General features: G+C 47.0%; 1 protein-coding gene across 2 annotated transcripts in view; it reads right to left on the reverse strand.

The window, feature by feature from the left end:
• Ippk (inositol-pentakisphosphate 2-kinase) overlaps positions 1 to 18,121 on the reverse strand; it is a 40,864-nt gene extending 22,743 nt beyond the window's left edge. Inside the window, exons 1-6 of one of the 2 annotated variants that reach the window (XM_050144462.1) lie at positions 17,867 to 18,121; positions 8,134 to 8,181; positions 6,477 to 6,572; positions 4,754 to 4,820; positions 3,361 to 3,482; positions 2,201 to 2,290 (exon numbers count right to left, since the gene is read on the reverse strand). In XM_050144462.1, coding sequence (XP_050000419.1) covers positions 2,201 to 2,290; positions 3,361 to 3,482; positions 4,754 to 4,820; positions 6,477 to 6,572; positions 8,134 to 8,181; positions 17,867 to 17,947 — 504 coding nt within the window. In that variant the 5' untranslated portion in view covers positions 17,948 to 18,121. The remainder of the gene's footprint in view (positions 1 to 2,200; positions 2,291 to 3,360; positions 3,483 to 4,753; positions 4,821 to 6,476; positions 6,573 to 8,133; positions 8,182 to 17,866) is intronic. The other variant, XM_050144463.1, reaches the window with a different exon arrangement.
• Positions 18,122 to 19,169: the final 1,048 nt, after the last annotated feature.

Genomic DNA, 19,169 nt, shown 5'->3' on the forward strand with positions numbered 1-19,169 from the left:
AAACTAGCAAAATTTGCCAGAATGATAAATTCTGAAACCTCAGAAAATGTCTAAAGTTCTTTAGGAATCCGGGGAACTCAAGAAAAACAACTCAAGAAGTGGAGAAAAGGCTCAGTGTTTAGCAACACTGGTTGCTCTTGCAAAGAACTCGGGTTCCATTCCCAGCATACACATGGTCGCTTACAACTGTTATTCCAGTTCCAAGGCTCTGAAACTCCCTTTCTCACCTCTATGGCATCAGGCATGGAGTACATACACAGATGCAAGCAAAACACTGTTCATAAAAATAAAAGTCTATCTTCTAAAAAAGAAAAAAATCAACTAAGTCTAAATAAATAAGAACAGGGAGCATGACACTTTTTAATCTCACTGTGTAACCCTGTGGAACTTTCTATGTAGACCAGGCTAGGCTCAAACTCACAGAAATCTGTCTACCTCTGCATCTCAAATGCCAAGATTAAAGGCTAGCTCAGTCGGTAGAGCATGAGACTCTTAATCTCAGGGTCGTGGGTTCGAGCCCCACGTTGGGCGCCAAAATGTAACGGCATAAGCAAATGCAGACAGATTGTCAAAATATAGACAGCTTTAATGGAGGAATAGACTTACAGAACCACCATTCCCGCGGAGACCAGGAAAGCAGAAGCGAGCGCTGGGAGCAAGCTCACCAAATTTATAGGAAAACTTTAGCCTGAGGCGAACACGCCCCCTAAGGGGTGGGACTTATCCCTACAGATCTCTGCCTCCTGGGAGTGTGAGTTTGTACAACACCTAATTCCGGGGTGTTGGGGACGCAGCCCCGCCGCCGCCGCTCCTTATTACAACAGAGATCCTTAGCTACCTATTGATTCAAGGCCAGTCTGAGCTACAAAAGACTTTGTCTTTAAAAACCATGAGAGGGAAAAGAGGACAAAGGAGAGAGGGGGGGGAAAGAAGAAACAGGAAAGAATCTCGTAACATTCAATCGGTAATAAAAGAAAAAAATCTTCCAACATAAAAAACTACAGTAACCACCAGGTGGCAGTGGTGTGCACATTTAGTCCCAGCACTCAGTAGGCAGAGGCAGGCTGATCTCTGAGTTCGAGGCCAGCCTGGTCTACAGAGTGAGTTCTGGGACAGCCAGGCTACACAGAGAAACCCTGTAGTAAGCAAAGTCCTGGCATGAAGACAGAAAATACACCAAAAGTAAAACAGAGAGGAGCCCCTTGCCTACAGGCCCAACATCTTCCAGAAGATTACCAGGACCAATACTTAGAAGAAAAAACAGTCACAGGCACTGAGAAAACCAGATGCCTATCTATATGCAAAAGAATGAAACTGGACACTTACCCAAAACCTTACACAAAACAAACTCAAAATGGCTGAGATCTAAAATCAAGAATGAAAATTCTAGAAGAAAACAGGGGGAAGATTCCCACCACTGGACTTGACAGTGACTGCTTGGCTACGACATCAACCCAACAAAAGAAAAAAGAGATTAACTGAACTTAATTAAACTTAATTCAGCACATTTAGGCATAAAAGGGCACTACCCACCAAGAAAAACAGAGAAGCACCTGCTAATTGCGTCTCCTTAAGGCACTGACAAGCTGAGTACACAGAGCACTGTAACTCAGGCATAACAAACTTGAAGTGGGGAAAAAGCGTCAAGGAAAATAAAAGCTGCAGGAAAATGGATGGGAATGGAAACCATTATGTGAGGTTCAGGCTCAGAAAGCCAGCTAGTCCAGCTCTGTCCCACACTGACCCTCTCTAATCTCTATCCCTGCATACTTCTGTGTGAATATGCTTAAAGGGCAAGAACAGAGTCATGGGAGGGGACAAGATGGGGCCTCAAGGGAGAAGGGGGAGGAGAGTAACCACACAGTGAGGACCAGGGCTGTAGCTCAGAGAGTAGGGTGCTTACCTAGCTTGCATGAACTCACTACTTAATTGTCAGCCAGCATGGCATTAACAGTTTGATCCTTAGATCTCACAGTGGAAGGAGAGAACCAACTATAAGTGTCCTCTGACCTCCACACACACAAAAAAATTATAAACAAAAAGATCAAAACTCTTAAAGAATAATAAAGTAAATGTTAGCTACTCATGAAATGAAAAGAGGGTTATCAACAATTCCTTTCCATCTTCTAGAAATCCCAGTGGCTTCCCTCATGCCCAGATGCCCTATACTCCGCCCTCCCACACCTGACTCAGTTCTCACCTTGAGGTGCTGGTGCATGCAGTATCGGCACACCTTGTGTTTCATCTCGTGGGTAACATCATTTGAGAAAGGAATAAACCCACATTTTGGCTGTAAAATAAGAGAAGAAGCGTTTAGTAGAAATCACATACTTCATTCAACACACACACTAACTAGGAGCTAGAGAAGAACAAGAACAAGATCAGGTAGAAATGTCCCCAGAAACTGTTGTCAACTTTCGCTACAGTCTACGCCCCTCTGCTCCAGAGGGCGAAAGGGCAGCTCTCTCACGGGGAGGACCGACAGGAGTATAGCACAGAGCAGCTCTGTACTCTCACTGGCAGGCTGGAAGAGTGGAGACGGGCCGAGGGTTCTCAGCTCAGAAGCAGAACTATTGTTCCCACTGTCGCTGCTATGTAGGGCCTGCAAGACGCCCAGCTGATAGTTGCTAGGCTTCCAGGACATCGGGAATCCCAGCTGCCTTCTAAAATCTGCATGCTGTCAGTACATACAACCTGAGCTTAGTGTTCTGGAGAGTGCAGCTAAGAGACAAAACATCCAGCCCCCAAGGATAACAAGTACTTGGGCCAAGGCATGCCTCAGGGTCATCACCTCTCCTAGAAAAGGAAGAGAAGTAATAGTTTTGTGGGGTGGGGGAAGCCTTCTAGGGTACTTGGCCAACTACTCAGATTTAGGTCTTCAGTGTAAGAAACAGGAAGCACATGGCCAAGACTGTGAGGTTTTAAGGGTACACCCTGTACAGAAGGGATCCAGTGCAGGTGTGTGCTTATAGGTTCCCTCATTGTTAATACCAGGGAAATATGAAAAAAAAAAAACAAGTTGAGGAGCTGGAGAGATGGCTCAGAGGTTAAGAGCACTGACTGCTCTTCCAGAGGTCCTGAGTTCAATTCCCAGCAACCACATGGTGGTTCACAACCACTTATAATGAGATCTGGTGTCCTCTTCTGGCCTACAGGCAGGATACTGTATAAATAAATAAATCTTTATAAATAAATAAATAAATAAATAAATAAATAAATAAATAAATGAAACAAGTTGAGCTCCTGAGAAAGGCTGAACACACACTCAAGACAGAGCCAAGGAGACTCAGGGAGGCTCATCACCTGAGAGCCACCTTTCCCTTCACCTGTAGTGTCATGCCACCATGAATGAAAACCCACCTTAATCTCTACACACAGAATCGGCCGGTGCTCCACAAAGTGGTAGGTCTGAAGTCGAGTTAAATTGGGAAGGCACATAGCATAACCACTGAGTGTGTCCAGGTCCTTGTCACAACGAGACTCTGGAAGACAGAACATGAGATAAGAGACAGACAGCCCTATAATACAAGAGTCCTGTGGGGGGAGGTTCCCAAGACAGGATAGCCTCAGGCAGCAACAAGGAAGTGGGGAAGCTACCATGACACATGATCAGGCCATACACTGCCAGCCCTTTAGGAAGGTCAGCCCTCTTAAGCTCTAACCCTGGACACGGAGACCTCCAGGGCTGCCTGGAGGCAAAGCTCAGTGAGTGCTGTCTCAGTCACTGTAGGAGAGGATGTCTGGACTCTCCAGGACCCCAACTCCACCTTTTCAATTGGCAGATCTCACCCTTACTCCCCTATAGTATAAATCATAACCCTTCTAGTCAATTTTTAACCCTGAACATGACCTTGGGGAGCTTTAAAGCATGCAACAGAAATCAGAAGTGAGAAGAGTCTTGGATGGCCCCTAATTCTGCCACTCTCTCTGCCCAAGAACAGGGAGAAGTATACTACAGCCCCTTCCTCCTTTCAATTTTTATTATTTTTCCTAATTCTTGTTGTTCCCATGTCACCTCAACATAGCTCTGCTGGAATCGGGCTCTCTGCACCGGGGACCAGTGTTCCCTTCTGAAGAGCAGACTTAATCCACCATCCCATTAAAAAGCAGCAGGGGCTCTTGTCACTGTGGAGTGTCACATCTCCACTGTGTATAAAGTGAAATGGGGTGCTGAGCAGCAGCAGTAGAACCCTGAAGCTGGCCCCTGTCCATCCTGGTGGACACCAGAGCCCAGTGCGATCCAGCACCCTCCACTTCCTGCTTCTGCCCCATACATACTCCAGGGCACTATTTCATTTTCTGAATCAAATCAGGAAGGACTTTATTGTGGATGATTCTATAGCATTATTTTTGGTGGTAGCTATGAAGACATTTTCACAACCAATACGTGGACTTTACATGTTTGATCAGTGACCATGAAAGAAAAGGCTTTATTCTGGTTCTTGCCAGCAAAGCCCACCAGCACGCACAAGAAATGGGACTTGGGGGTGGCGACTAAGCCTTTGACCACAAAAACTGCTGCAAAATGTCTGTACCTAACCTGGGGTAAACATTTCAAAGCCTTTTAAAATTGCAAATGAGCCAACCATGGTGGTGTATGCCTTTAATCACAGCACTTGAGAAACAAAGGTAGGAGGATCTCTGTGAGTTCAAGGCCAGTCTGGTCTATATAGTAAGTTCCAGGGCAGTCAGGGCTACAAAAAGAGACCTGTTTCCTCCCCCACAAAAAACTGAACACTGTCTGACACCTTACCTGGTCTTTCACACTGTATTTTTAAGCATAGTTGTTTCACAAACTCTAAAGGCAGCTGAACAACTTCCTGTAAGAAAACACACAAAATATACAGATTGTACACTGTCCTGAAGATTGTTAATGCCTCAGAACTATGCACAGTTCAACACAGTTAAAACAGTGAATTTCGCAGTGTGTGTATTTTATACCCCAAATACTATAGTTCAAAAAATTCAATGTGCCAATTTGGTAGTAAGAGACAATCTATAATTTTTCAACACATGTAGAGGTTAAACAGAGGCAAAAACATTTCCATTTCCTAAAGGCAGCTGGCCCTCCTCACAGCCAGCCAGGACCCATGACACCGGTGATCAGCCACACCAACAGTACCTCCCGTCACACACAGCCCCTCCCGGTCCCTCAGCGTCTGTAGTCACAGAATAAGGACTTCAAGAAACCCTGGCTAGACGGCCAGCAAGCTGTACCTGCTGAGTGACAACACGGGGCTCATGGGGCTAGTGATCTCCCTCAGCTGTTTATTTGTAAATTTGCATCAATTTAAACCATGTTCCTCACTGTCATCCCTGCCTGTGTTCTGAGGGTGGCAGAATTGTGACTTCAAAAAAAGTCCCAAGTGACAAAGGAAAAGTGCCTAGGACAAAACTGCTGGGATCTTGCCTCAGGAAAACCCACTGGCCTTCTTTATCCAGACTCAACCAAAGACTCCCACTCATGTCATGGGTGGAGGCCACGCGTTCATTTCCCAGATGCCCAGACACAAAATAATCACACAGAAACTGTATTATTACAACACTGCTTGGCCTATGAGCTCATGCTTCTTATTGGCTAGCTCCTATATCTTAAATTAACCCATTTCTATTCTATTGCCACATAGTTATGGCCTACAGGTACAGTTCTGTCCATCTGTCTCCTGCAGCGGCTACATGGCTTCTCCCTGACTCCGCCTACTCTATATATCTTTTCCAGTCTGGCTATATTCTATGAAGCCATTGGCCAAAAGCAATAAAACATATTAACAGCATACAGAGGGGAATCCCACATCACACTCAGATAAGCACAGCAGGGCTGGAAGAGCAGAGTTCCCAGAAGATGGTGCCTCCGACAACCTTTCTCCCAGAAGACATGAGGAGGTACAAGCACTATTCAATGGACATATCCTGTGGGTTCTTCTAAGAGGTCACACCTGACCTCCAAACATCCCCAAAACTAGACACTGGAGAGGACAGGCCACAATGTCAGTGGCCAAGGAAACGCAGAACAGAGGCGACTTTCCAAGTCCGAAGCTCAGAAGACAGGACAGGTCAGACAGGCAGGCCAGGGGATTTCCCCTGTCTAGTCCCTCCTTACCGCAGGCCAGGTGCAAAGACAGTTAACCCAAAACACAAAGCAATGTTAAGGGTTTTCAAAGCTTTTCTTCTAAGGCCCTAACTGAGCAGCATCCATAGTAACTCACACCCACGTTCACATCACAAAGCTCTTCCAGGAGGAGCCTCCAGGAATGGGCCCACATTGTTCCTTAACCCACAGGAACTCAGGGCAAAGCCCCCTTCAGGTTCAAGGATAACATAACAGGATCTCACTGGAGAACTTCACTATGCAAGCTCCTCTGGCCCAGCTGGTGAGAAAAGCTTGAAGATTCTTAGTGCACAAGTGCTAACATTGAGATGTCAGTACTGTCAGGCAGAACTGGATAGAAATTGAAATGTGAATAAATAGCACTTACCCCACAATGAACATAGTTCTCCCCCAAAAAGTCTTTCATGACATTTTTGCCAAAGTCCACTATGTTCTGCAGATGCTGAAGTATCTCTTCTGAGGTCTGGAAGAGACAAGCACAGGATAGCTTCAGGGTGGACCTCCAGACAAGGCTCCTAATACCACCCTCTTCCAGGAGTCCAGCTCAGGACAGAATAAGCAGCCACCCCATGTATACTCTAAGTACTGTGCACCCCACAAACCTCTGGAGAACTCACCACCCATACCCAACAATGTATGTCTCACAAAGTATGTGGAGATATCCCACAGCTCCTACGACTGGATCTTGTCAGAACTTAGCTTGACAGGAAAACCCAGCACACACCCCAGGGCCTGTGCAACTATGTCACAGCTCCTGATAAAATCCATCTGGGGAACAGAAGGGTGACCATGTGACAGACACCCCACCAGAAGACATTGTCCAGGAAGGCCAAGGTGGGGTGAACACACACTACAGCCATTGTACAAAAACAGGCATGACAGAAGAGGCTGAAGCCACCCCAAGACACATCTGACAGAAACAGAACACCTTGGGTCATTCTCTTCAGCAGCTGAGGTAGGAGTCACAGGATGTTTGGGTCCCACCTTTGACTCTCCTTCCTGCCCCAGTTAAAGGCGACATTCCTGCATGCTCCTAGGAGACAAGCCTTGAGGGCCTCTATCATCTCTACCACCAATGTCCCATAGCTCCCATGACCTCTGCCCTCACATCCTGACACACTGTCTCCCAGACACTCTAAGAGACACTGAATCATCAATCCTGTCCATCCACCAGACACAACCCCCTCAAAGAGTTCCTCCTTCCCCCACTAAGGAGCTCAAAGGCCAGGTGAGGCCTATGTAGCTCACAGGCAGCTGGCCATGTACAAAGCAAGACTGGCCAAGTGTCTCAGCCTCCCTCAGTGTGTGCTGGAACAACAGGAACAGAGAAGAAGCTGTGGCCACAGGAGCTTCCAATACTCAGTATCTACCTGAGATTTACCAGGAAGCGGCAGTAGCTTAACTTGGGTAGATAGGGTGGCAGGCAAGCCTTCATGGAGGGTCCACTCGCTGTGCTAGGATGATTCAGCCAACACAACCTGACCTGCCCACTGTGATTTTAGCATAACAGATTGTCTACCCAGTGTGACACACTATTTTCTTACACACAATTCCACTGAGGCAACTAAGGAACTCATCAAGATCAAGTTGAAGCCTGGTCCTGGGATCCTCTGAACAGGGCCCACAGGCTACACCAGAGCTCATGCAGACAGATCTACCATAGAGTGACACAGAGGGCCTGTTAGGTCTCACACATCAAGAATGAGGGCCCACTACTTCTCACACTGAATGATTATATCATACTTAAATTTCTACAATTAGCATTAACATTTCTGCACTGGAGGGCTTAGGATATAGGATACACCCTAGAGGAAGAAAACTTTCCTGTCCTAGGCAAAGTTCCAGATTTAGTTCTTAACATCAAACACACACGCATGCACGCGTACACACACTCACGCATGCACACACGCACATATACCACACATGTGCTTGCCCACCTACTTCCACAGACCCACCCCCCAGGAAAACATCCAGGTCTTCTTAAGCAGATGCTATGACAACTGTGGCCAGCCCACCAATCTTACCTTCTTCTTATTTGGAGGAAACTTCAGAAAACGCAGAACTACACAGCGCTGTTGGAAAATAAAACAAAGCAGGATCAGTAATGGCCCAACACTCAGGTGTAAGGGTGAGCTGTTGTGGGGAAGGGGCCAAGGGCAGCATGAAGGAACCCAGCTGGGGTCACTTTCAGAAAGCTCGCACCACAAGGCAGCCAGCAAAATCTTTGGCCTTTGACCCAGCCCACTCGCTGCTAGATATTATTTATCTTAAGGAATAAGGAAGCTCAAAAATCATTATCCAGGGGCCAGTGAGATGGTTCAGAGGTAAAGAGCACTGGCTGTTCTTCCAGTAGTACTGGATTTGAGTCCCAGCACTCACTAGCAGCTCCTAACCAGCACCAGTTAGCTATGCACATGGTGCACAGACCTAACAGAAAACCATTGGGTGGGGGACTCACTGGGGTAATATGACTAGGTACAAGTGCAAGGACCCTCAGAGGGCACTGAAATCCTAGAACTGGCAATTTGCGAGCTGCCCAAATTTGAGTGCTGGCAGCTGAACTCAGGTCCTCTGGAGAAGCAGCAGTACATGTTCTTAACTTGTAGGCCATGGGCCATTTCTCCAGTCCTCTTGCCTTTTTTTTTTTTTTTTTTTTTTTTTTTAAATAGACTATCTACATAGCCTGGGCAGGCCTTAAATTCATCATCTTCTTGCTCCTACCTCCCAAGCACTGAGATCATAGATGTGTGCCACAATTGAGCCCAAGTCAATTTTGCATCTGTCAAATCACAATTTCTAGCAAGATCCTGTTTTTTTTTTTTTTAAAAAGCAGAAGTATTTGTTTTCAAAGCACAAACTACTAAATGAAGTATGCATATGATCTCTTTGAATGAGAAAATGAAGAACACTCAAAGAACACTCATGACAAGCTCCATAACATTTCCAAGTTGTAACTACTACAGTTTTGGTTTTTGGATTTTTTGTTTTTTGTTTTTGAAACTGTCTCACTTCAGAACACAGTATGTAACCCAGACTGATCTCATGGTATTTCTCCTGTCTCAGCCTCCCAAAGTTGAGGACTGAGTTCCCAGCCAGCCTGAACTGCATAACAAGAGCCTATTTCAAATACACACAAACACACACACACACACACACACACACACACCCCAAGCTGGGTGTGGTGACATACACATGTGATCCCAGCAGCAGGAAGGCTAATCAGGAAGGACTTCAATGACTTTCAAGCTGACACAGGTTACATACAAGTTAAGAGTGCATACTGGTCTTGATAAGGACCCAGGTTTAATTCCAGCACCCACATGGCAGCTAACAACCATCTGCAACTACAGCTACAGGAAATCTAACACCCTATTCAGGCTTCTGAAGGCCTCAGGCATGTACATGGCACAAAGACATACACACAAGCAAAACACCCCCTCATGTACACACACAAAGAATATAAGTCTCTAAAAAATTTTTTTGTAAAAACGGTATTTGCGGTTACCTAAGAAGCAACAAAGGTCCTGTGGAGATCCCCACCCATGCACACCACTCCTCCTCCCAGCCCTCCAGTCCATCTTGTTTAAATATTTTTTAATAAATTCTGTTTTTAATTAAGATAATATTAGTTTATAAATTAAAATATAATTTCTCCCTTTCCTCCCTCCAGCTCCTCTCATATAATCTTCCCTTCCTTCTCAATATCACTGAGAAGGCCTCAACAACTCAAAGGTTTTTTAAAGGGTCTAGGCCTTGCTATATTGCCCAGGTTAGCCTTGTACTTCTAGGCTCAAGTGATCCTCCTGCCTCAGCCATCCAAGTAGCTGGTACTATGTGAGAACTACAGGCAAGCATCGCCAAGCACAACCTTGCCAACTCCTCCTACTGAATTCCCATTGCCAACCAATGCCATGCAGTGGATACACTGCTAATCAACTGTAGATCTGGATGCTTATCCTGGCCTGCAGAGCTGAAACCCAAAGCACACAAGCTAGAATTGCTCCCTCCTCATGTTCAAGGCAGGCATCACCAATTAAGCTTGGGAATCACTGGGTTAATGATCACTTTAATAGAAGTAAAATTCCATCTAAATTTAAAAAAAGAAAGTAGATCTGCAGGAAAGATAATTATAATCAGCTTCTACAAACTCTCTTCTAAAAGTTGATTTTCTCCTTACCTGTGTCCAATAGTGCTGTTCTGCTCATTCCCTGTCTGATTATAGTCCCTCCAGTAATTAAGACAGTGTATGTCAACGACAGGATGAGTTTGTTTCCCATGGACACAGGACACCCTGATACCCTATAATCGGTGAGGACAGAGCCCCCACTGCCCTGCCCTACATGTGTGGGAAACCTCACTCTGAAACACATAGGGAGCCCTGACAAGCCAAGTTGATTTTCTCAGAGCTCTACTGAAACCAGAGGAAAACAGGGTCTTTCTCTACTTCCCAGGGAACTAATAAGCCTCACAAGAGAATTTTGTAGCCAGGCAGGCCCAGGAAGGGTGGTGCTAGGCAAGTCACTCAAGCCTTTCTATCACAGGAACTCCCCACTGTAACCTCAGACAAACCAGTTCAGGGGGCCTATGCACACAAATGCCAACAACAGAAACTCATTGACTCCACACATAGCAGCATCTTATTATAGGGATATTGTATTTATGTTTTAATAAATAAAGCTTGCCTGAAGATCAGAAGGTAAAACTAAGCCACTAGAGCCCAGGCAGTGGTGTCACACACCTTTAATCCCAGGATTTGGGAGAAAAAGGCAGGTGGTTCTCCATCAATTCAAGGCCACAAGGTCAATGCAGAAACGATAGGTGGTGGCGGCCTACACCTTTAATCTTAGTACTAAGAGTCACTTGCCTTTAATTCCAGCACTAGACGGGAATATAAGACTGGAGGAGACAGGCTCAGGGCTCAGTCTGCAGTTGCTCAGTCAGCCTTGGTAAAGGTAAGACTTCTCTAGTGACTTGACTGTTTTGCTTTTCAGATCTTCAGTTTGAACCTCAATGTCTGTCTCTGGGTTTTTATTATTCATGCTACATCTTATTAATATGAACTCAGATTTCCAAGGTTCCTGCCCCTGTGTTCCTGATAAACACAAGAGAGCTGGCCTATTTACAAATGGAAACTATACATTTCCTCTGCATTATTAACATACACAAAAAATGAGTAACAACATAAATTAATTCAGAAAGCAAGTCTCTAACCTACCAAGAGAAAACAGTTAATGTATCTGGGTAAGGTAGCTTATACCTTTACACCTACAGTCCCAGTACTTGAAGCTGAGACAGAAGGACGGCAGCCTGGTCCACAGAGCAAGTCCTAGGCCAGTCAGGGCTATGTAATGAGACCATCTGGGAGGGGGAAAAGTTCCTAGGAAGAAACATTGTTGGCTCCTCTCTGACAACATAAATAGCATCACTGTTCCCCAGCACCAGTGACATCAGCATTCTCACTGTTGCAAACAGCACATGCAGAGCACCAGAGTGTATGCACCCCCAGACTACAAACTCCCCACCACCTCTCCCCTTGAGGTGGGGCACCTGCATCCCAAGTATAAAATGTGGAAAGCCAGGCCTGAAGGGAAGCCCAGGCATTAAGGTTTTGACCCTTAAGGTCAAGGTCATGTACAATGGAACAGAGTTTGGAGGCAGACCTGAATCCTGCACATCACATTTCCAGTTGTCCAGCTCCATATGGCTGCTGAGTTGTCAACTAAGGGGCCTAGGCAGCAAAGCCCATAGTGGCCCACTGGTTCTCCATTACTAAGCCATCCCTCCACAGGTGTCCTTGGCCATCACATCCATGTACAGCAGCTCAACCTCTCTATCAGCTACAGGAAGTTTCTCTCCCTTCCCATCAGGTAGCTCAAACCATTACCAGCAAAGAAAAATCTCAATCCAGTGATGGATCTATTTCAAGGAAACTGTCACCAGAAACCCAACCACTCCTCCCCAGGAAACCTGTCATCAGCTTTACAGGTCAATGTCAGTATCAGCGCTCAGACACATTCAGCTCACCAGAGCCAACCAACGGAAAGTGAAGAGTAGAGGCCATCAGGGGAGTGTCCAGTGACAATATAAAACAAGTGAAAAATCAGCCCCAAAAGAGCACCCATTTAGCAAAAACAAAGTAGAAGAGGTGGCCAAAGGAGACTAAAATAGACAGCCCCAGAGATTTCCTGCCACCAACAAAGATATGTAACTAGAAAAGGATTGGAAGCAAGAACATCAAAGTATTCAGAAATTATATTCTAAGTGGGGAGCTCTGGGGTGATGACCATTTTCTTCTACTACTCTATTTTTCGGGGAGGCAAAAGAATCAACCACAGAACAATAGAAACAAAAGGCTACACAGAACCTTCCAACATGAAACTCAAAGGAATGCTAGCTTTTTTTTCTTTTTCTTTTTTTGAAACAGGGTTTCTCAGCATAGCTCAGCCTGTCCTGAACTTGCTCTGTAGGCAAGGTTGGCCTTGAACTCAGAGAGATCTGCCTGCCTCTGCCTGAAGTGCTGGGAGTGCTGTGGAATGATCCTCTTGTACAATATAAAGATTTGTCACTTGAATTGGTATAATAAAATGCTGATTGGCCAGCACTCAGGCAGGAAGTACAGGCAGGGCAACCAAACAAAGGATGATGGGAAGGAGAAGGCCAGAGTCAGGAGTCAGCAGCCAGATGCAGAAGGAGCAAGAGATGAAGGTGCTGTGCTAATAAAGGTATTTCCACATGGCAGAGTGTAAGTAAGGGATATGGGTTAACTTAAAATGTAAGAGTTAGCTAGTAACAATTCTGAGCTATAGGTCGAACATTTATAAGTAATATTAAGCCTCCAAGTTTGGGAAGCAGCTGCCAGGTATTTGGAAACCGGTAGTTGGGAAAGAAGCTTCTGATTAGAGGGACTAAAGGCATGTAACCACCACTAACTTTATAGCACATGACAAAGCATTTGGGAAAAAAAGCTTAAAGGAGGAAAGATGGTTCTGGGAGATGGCTCTCCAGCTAAGAGCACTGTCTGTTCTCCCAAAGGACCTAGGTTAGGTTCCCAGCCACAGGGTCCCTCTTCTGGCCTCTGTTGGCATTGCACACACATGGTAAACAGACATACATGCAGGCAAAACAGCATACAAATAAAAATAAAGAGAAAAAATAATAAAATGATAATAGTAATGATAAATAATAAAACAACATACAAATAAAAAAATAAAATAAAGGTTTGCTTTGGTTCATGGTTTCAGAGGTTTCCATCCTTGGCTGTTTTGAGCCTGTAGCAAGGCAGAATATGATGGAAGCACATGGCAGAGGAAAGCTATTCTCTAATTTCAGTCTGAAGAGAAAGCAAGAATTTGAAAAGGCTGGAGCCCCAGTACCCTCCCTCTTCAAAGCTATAATCCAATGACCTAGCTTCCTTCAACCAGGCCTTGCCTCTAAAGGCTTCAACAGCACTGTCAGTTGGGGACCAAGACTTCAACACAGCCTTTGGGGGTCAGTTAAGATCCAAACCATAATGGGGGTCTAAGTCAAATGTCCCAGGGGCCACTATCCTTTGACAAGGTGGTGAGAAGATAACCCAAGAAAGGGCCCATGAAAGACCCCAGGAAGCTCCGATCACTGTCATGGGAAGGGATACAAAAGACTATCACCCCTTAGGATACAGCCTTGGGTTCCAGAAACAGCATTCTGCCCAGGCCCTCCAACTGTAAGGATGACTTCACTTCCAGGTGGGAGCCACCTATGTCACAAATATACAGTTGTGTCTCCTGAAACCAACTTTCTCACGGACTCTCAACCTATAAGAAAACCATCCATGGTCTGCTAGTTAACAGAGGCAAGAGGTGCCAACCGACTGAGCTCCATGACACAACCAAACACACATCCCCAGGACCCGCTAAGCAGGAGGGTGAGGCATTCACAACAGCACCCCTCAGCTTCAAAGAAAACAAGGCAGAGCAAGAAAGGATACAGCCATGACATCAGCAGCAGTAGGCGCTGGCACTGTGTACAACCTCCTTCCTACCCTATGGTGGTAGCTCTAGCTCAGCCTCCCAGCCATCTATCCACCCAGAATGAAGAGAACCCAGATGTGACCCATGAGGAAGGTCACAAAATGAAAGAATGTACTATACTACACATTGATATCATCCTGAGAGCCCAAGGGGAACTATGGAGACAGGCCAGGCCAGCTCAGTGACTCCTAATAGGTAGTGACCCCCAACAGTGTGTGGAAAGGAGTCAAGGCTCACAGGACCCACAGGTGGTGTCAGAGAAATACAAACAAATACCAGAGCCCCTTGAACCACCAACCCAGACTGTGTGATGACAACAGTGGGCCAGCAAAGAACAGCCTTGCTCTCTAAACACACAAAAGCCTCCTGTGCCACTGCTCTCTGAAGACAGAGAAAGGTACTGAGAGCTGAACTGACTGAATTTTGACCAGGCAGGAAGGAGTCAGGGAGGGAGAAAGGTCACCTCTGAAAATGTAAATGTAGAAAGACAAACACGTCCTTACACTAGCAAGGCAACACAAGGCAAAACATCACCCAAGGAAATATGGAAATAAATTCTGACCTAGCAACACCAGATTAAAGAATAAAGAGTGAACACACAATGAGACAGGATGTGACCAGACCAAACCACCAAGAAAGAAGCATTTCAACAGCACCAATCTGAAGGACCACCACTGAGCATCTCAAGTGCAGAACTTGTCTTTCTTTGAGAGATGTCAGTGTAAAGTTCAAACTCTTTCAACTTGTTCTAGGTGAATATTGAAGACAGGCCCAAGGTCTGGGTATATGCCACATGGTTGGAAAACAAAATATCAGCTCTGTGCTTCAGCATGTCTGCAAAGGAGGATAATTCTCCAGCACGAAAGAGATGGTCGACCTAAGCTATCATTAATAACCCTGTGATACACATCTTTGTGAACAATATCTATTTCACTTCCAATTTTCTCCTTATCAAGCACATGAGAACAGAAATTAGGTGCAAAACTACAAACTTTAAAAAACTTGTTTGTCCTTTTCACATGTTGCTGGGGTTACCACCCCTTAGGAATCTGTCTCCATAGCTCTCTTGGGCTCCTCAGGGTCTCACCAATGTGTGGTACGTTCTTTCACTATGACCTACACTATGGTTCACACCTGTGTCCTTTCACTCTGACCTACACTATGGTTCACACCTGTGTCCTTTTCAACCCTGGGATAGTTGTGATGCTGGGAACTGAACTCAGGGCCTCAAGCATGCAAAGTACACATTCTAGCACTAAACGATGCCCATAGCTCCTTTTTCCTAATTATAATATATAGTTAATGAGTATATAGTTAATGTAAAAAGTTTTAGATTCTTCTTTTTTTGAAACAGAATCTCACTATGTAGCTCTGACTGGCCTGGAACTGGCTAGATAAACCAGGCTTATCCCAAACTCACAGAGATCTCCCTACCTCTGGCTTTCACAGTGCAGAAAATATTTTTTAAAACAAAAAGAGGAGCCAGGCCTGGCAGCCTGTAATGCCAGCTACTCAGGAGGATAAGAAAGATGGCTTGCGCCAAGGAGTTTGAGGTCAGCCAGGGTAACATAGTGAGACCCATTCTCAAGCAATCAAATGATACTACTGTAAACAGATAACTATTTGTAATATTCTTGATGTATTTTTTCTAGTCACGTGTAACACTGTAATTTCCTTTTTCTAGTTAATATTTCCCCACATTAAATGGGTCATCAGCCTACTTTACCTAATCCAACCACTATAAAATAACCATCTAAACTGTTCATATTGCGATATATAACTAGAAAAATTTAAACCCACAAGGCTGAGAGAGAAACTGAAATGGCCCTAAAGCTTGATGTCCGCACCTAGAGGGCCCAGACACTGCAGTTATAGTCTGAGGCTCTCCAGAGTCTGAAAGGTTTTTAAACGAGACAAACATGCAGTGCGCAGTTCTCTGCAAGTTTTGCTAAGTGTTCTTTCTGGGCAGACTAATTAACGAGTCTTTCACATTACTGCTGTCAATAAGAAAGGAAAAAGACAGTGTGGCATAGCCACAGGAGTGGGCATCGTTTCCCCTGCACCTCGTGGTCAACATGGCCCAGAGGACAACATTCCCTGGACAACTAAGAGACGGATGACAATCGAAATGTAAAGTAACCTCACAGATTCTAAGCCAAAACCAAGAGGAAGGTAAAGGCAGCCTTAGGAGAGTTGAGTGTGGTGGCCTTCAGGGAGGCCACAGGCTTCACTGACTGGTATGGCTGGTAGCACAAGGGTCATGCCCTCAGGCGGCAGCGAGGAAGACCTGTGCTAAGACACAGCACGTTCCTGCCCAAGAGCCCCCTCAGGGCCCACACCTGCTGACAGCCTGGCTCCTCACCTTCCAGCCTACCCAAGCATGCCCTGTAAACTCCTGCGGCCCTCACTGAGCTGAGGAGCACCATGACCTGTACATCACAAAAGGCTCCTTCTCGTTCCCTGTGTGCACATGGCAGGACAGCACATTTTCTTTCAGTGCTGCTGGCCAGTGACAGGGCAGATGTCCCCACCTGCACATCCAGCTCCTGCCAGATCGAGCACAGGAGAGCTGCGCCACACTTACTACAGTGGAGGCAGGACTGACAGGGGGCTTTGATACTAGCTCGGAAAAAGTGACCGTGACTGGAGAGAGTTGGTAAAAAGTCTCCCTCTCTCTTGGACTGGATGAGCAGGCCTGGGAGGCTGAGTAGAGAAGCAAGTTCACCTGTTCTCCAAGGCAGGAGGACTACAGACATGCCATGCCCAGTACCGAAAGCAGCGGAGAGCCTCTCCATCTCGCTTAAAACCGGCCGTTCTCCTTGGTCACAAAGGGCCCTGAAAAACCTGCCTTCCAGGCTTTCTCCTCCTTGGTCCACAGTCTAAACAAATCCACCAGGAGGGCAGAGATGGCAGCTAGGACTCAAGGCCCAAGCTCTAGATGGGGGGGGGGGGGGGGGGGGGGGTTCAACACTCAGTACAGGTGGGTACAATCTTAACTTCAGGCAAACAAAACGCGTGCTATTCCTGGCGCTTTCCGAATGCGGCCTACGGCTCCTCCGCCAGTGGTAGCGCTGGGAATCACCCCACTCCCTGCGCTATTAGCCTCCTCACATGACACCTCCTGCCTTCCACTCCCCCAGCCCACACATTCCTGCTAGGTTGTATCAGACAGCGAGATGTCAGAGAATCGGCGGCTGCACACAAATCCGACCGCTTCTCTTCCCTAACTTCGCCGCCTCCTTGGAAATCACTCCATCTTCGGAAACTCCCTTTCAAGTTGAACGAAGAAGAAGAAACCGGTTCAAGTTTAGGATGTGGATGCGAACCTGCGGGTAGCGTCCGTTCCTACCAGCAGCTCCGTGCTCTGCCAGGCTGAACTCCACGCTCTTGAGAGTGACAGCGCTCGGTACTTTTCGTCAGTGCTGCCCAAGTCCTGATCCGGGCTCAGCCTCTGGCCCACCCTGGTCTGGCAGCGGAGGGGGCACAGCGTGGGGCCACGCGGCACCCACGGGGTGCGGGAAAGAGTCCTGAGGGGACGGGGAACCGAGAAGGGACACTAGGAGGAAAGGGGGCCAACGGACACAGGGGTGCCGGGGATGAGTAAGGAAGCTGGGGATACTGGGGGGTACAGGGAGCCACCTGAGCGGAAGCTGGAGGAGGAGTCACGACCCACACTGGAAGGTACTAGGCACAGGGCTGCCGCAGCCGTCGGGGAGGCCCGGAGCCGCGCTGCCCGCCAGTCGCTCACCTGCGCGTGGGCCACCACAAGGCTCTTGTTGCCTTCGCCGTGGTAACCCCATTCATTCTCGTCCATCTTCCCCTCTTCCATGCCCCGGCGCCCTGGAACTTCGCGGGCCGGGACACGGGGACGCGAGCTGGAGGCCGCCCGCTTCGCTGGGCTCCAGCCGCAGCCGTCTGAAGAAAAGCGCCTGTCAGCTGCCGCCTGCGCTCTCAGCCGCGGCTACTAACAAGCAAGGAGCGCCGGAAGCCACGCCCCCAGAGGCCGCCATTCTCCGGCCGGGCAACTTCCGGGTCCCGCCCACCTCGCCGTTGACGTTCGGGGCGGTCGATGAGCTGGAGGCCATGTTATGTGCTGGCAGAGTGACTCACTTCCGAAAACGCAGGCTTGGGAACCGGAAAGGAGGTTTCCGGATCAAGTCCCGGACGTTGAGGCCGGCGGCTGCCAGTCGCCCGCCCCGGACCCGATGCACTGAGTATCGCGTGGTCCTGTGGCCACGGCTGCATCTTCCCTGGGTGACTCGGAGCCTCCGCTGTCACGTCTGTAGAATGGGATGGGATTAACTGCACCCTCACTGACTCTCCCTCAGGTAGAAAGAGCCGTTAGGTAGTGGCCGCAGTTCACACCGGGAAACGTGGCGAGGAGAGGGGACCTCAGGGTGACGCTTTTGCCTCGGGACACCCAGAAATGCAGATGGACCAATAGACTCCATCGCAGAGAACAACGGCTTATCCTTTGAAGCGAGGAAGAATGACACTGCCTTGAGGATTATATGAAGATTTTGTTAACGCTCTTTAAAATGATTTAGGACTGGGCGTGGTGGTGCTCGCCTCTAATCTCAGCTTTCAGGATGTGGAGGCAAAAGGATCTCTTTGAGTTCGAGACCAACTAGGGTTACATAGCGAGACCCTATCTCAAACATAATTTCATATTTGATTAGTAGTACTGAATATTGCGTTGACTGGTGTATGTGAAGAAAATCAAGCTTAATGCAGATATATGGCTGTTGTGTTAGCTTTTCCAAGGGATACAAGGCAAATAACTGTTTACTCTAAACGGCACCAACAACAGACCACGGAAGTGAACGTACCCTTGGTGAACCAATGAACTTACAGGGCATGCTTAGAGAAGCATTGGTGAAGAGTAACTTTTAGTGTGGATGACCTCAAAACAGCTGCACCGCAGAAAAGTCCCATCCTGGCATAAATTTATTCCTCTTCCTAAAACTAAGTGGATTTCTCCTATAGATACTCCTGAAAGCCTGTGCAGTTGAGGACGCTGTTTTAAGGTGGAAAAGGCCATGTTTTGCACT

This window comes from Alexandromys fortis, unplaced genomic scaffold (genome assembly GCF_014885135.2).
Source record: "Alexandromys fortis isolate MF-2015 unplaced genomic scaffold, M_Fortis_MF-2015_v1.1 scaffold_1, whole genome shotgun sequence".
Classification (NCBI taxonomy): Eukaryota; Metazoa; Chordata; class Mammalia; order Rodentia; family Cricetidae; genus Alexandromys; species Alexandromys fortis.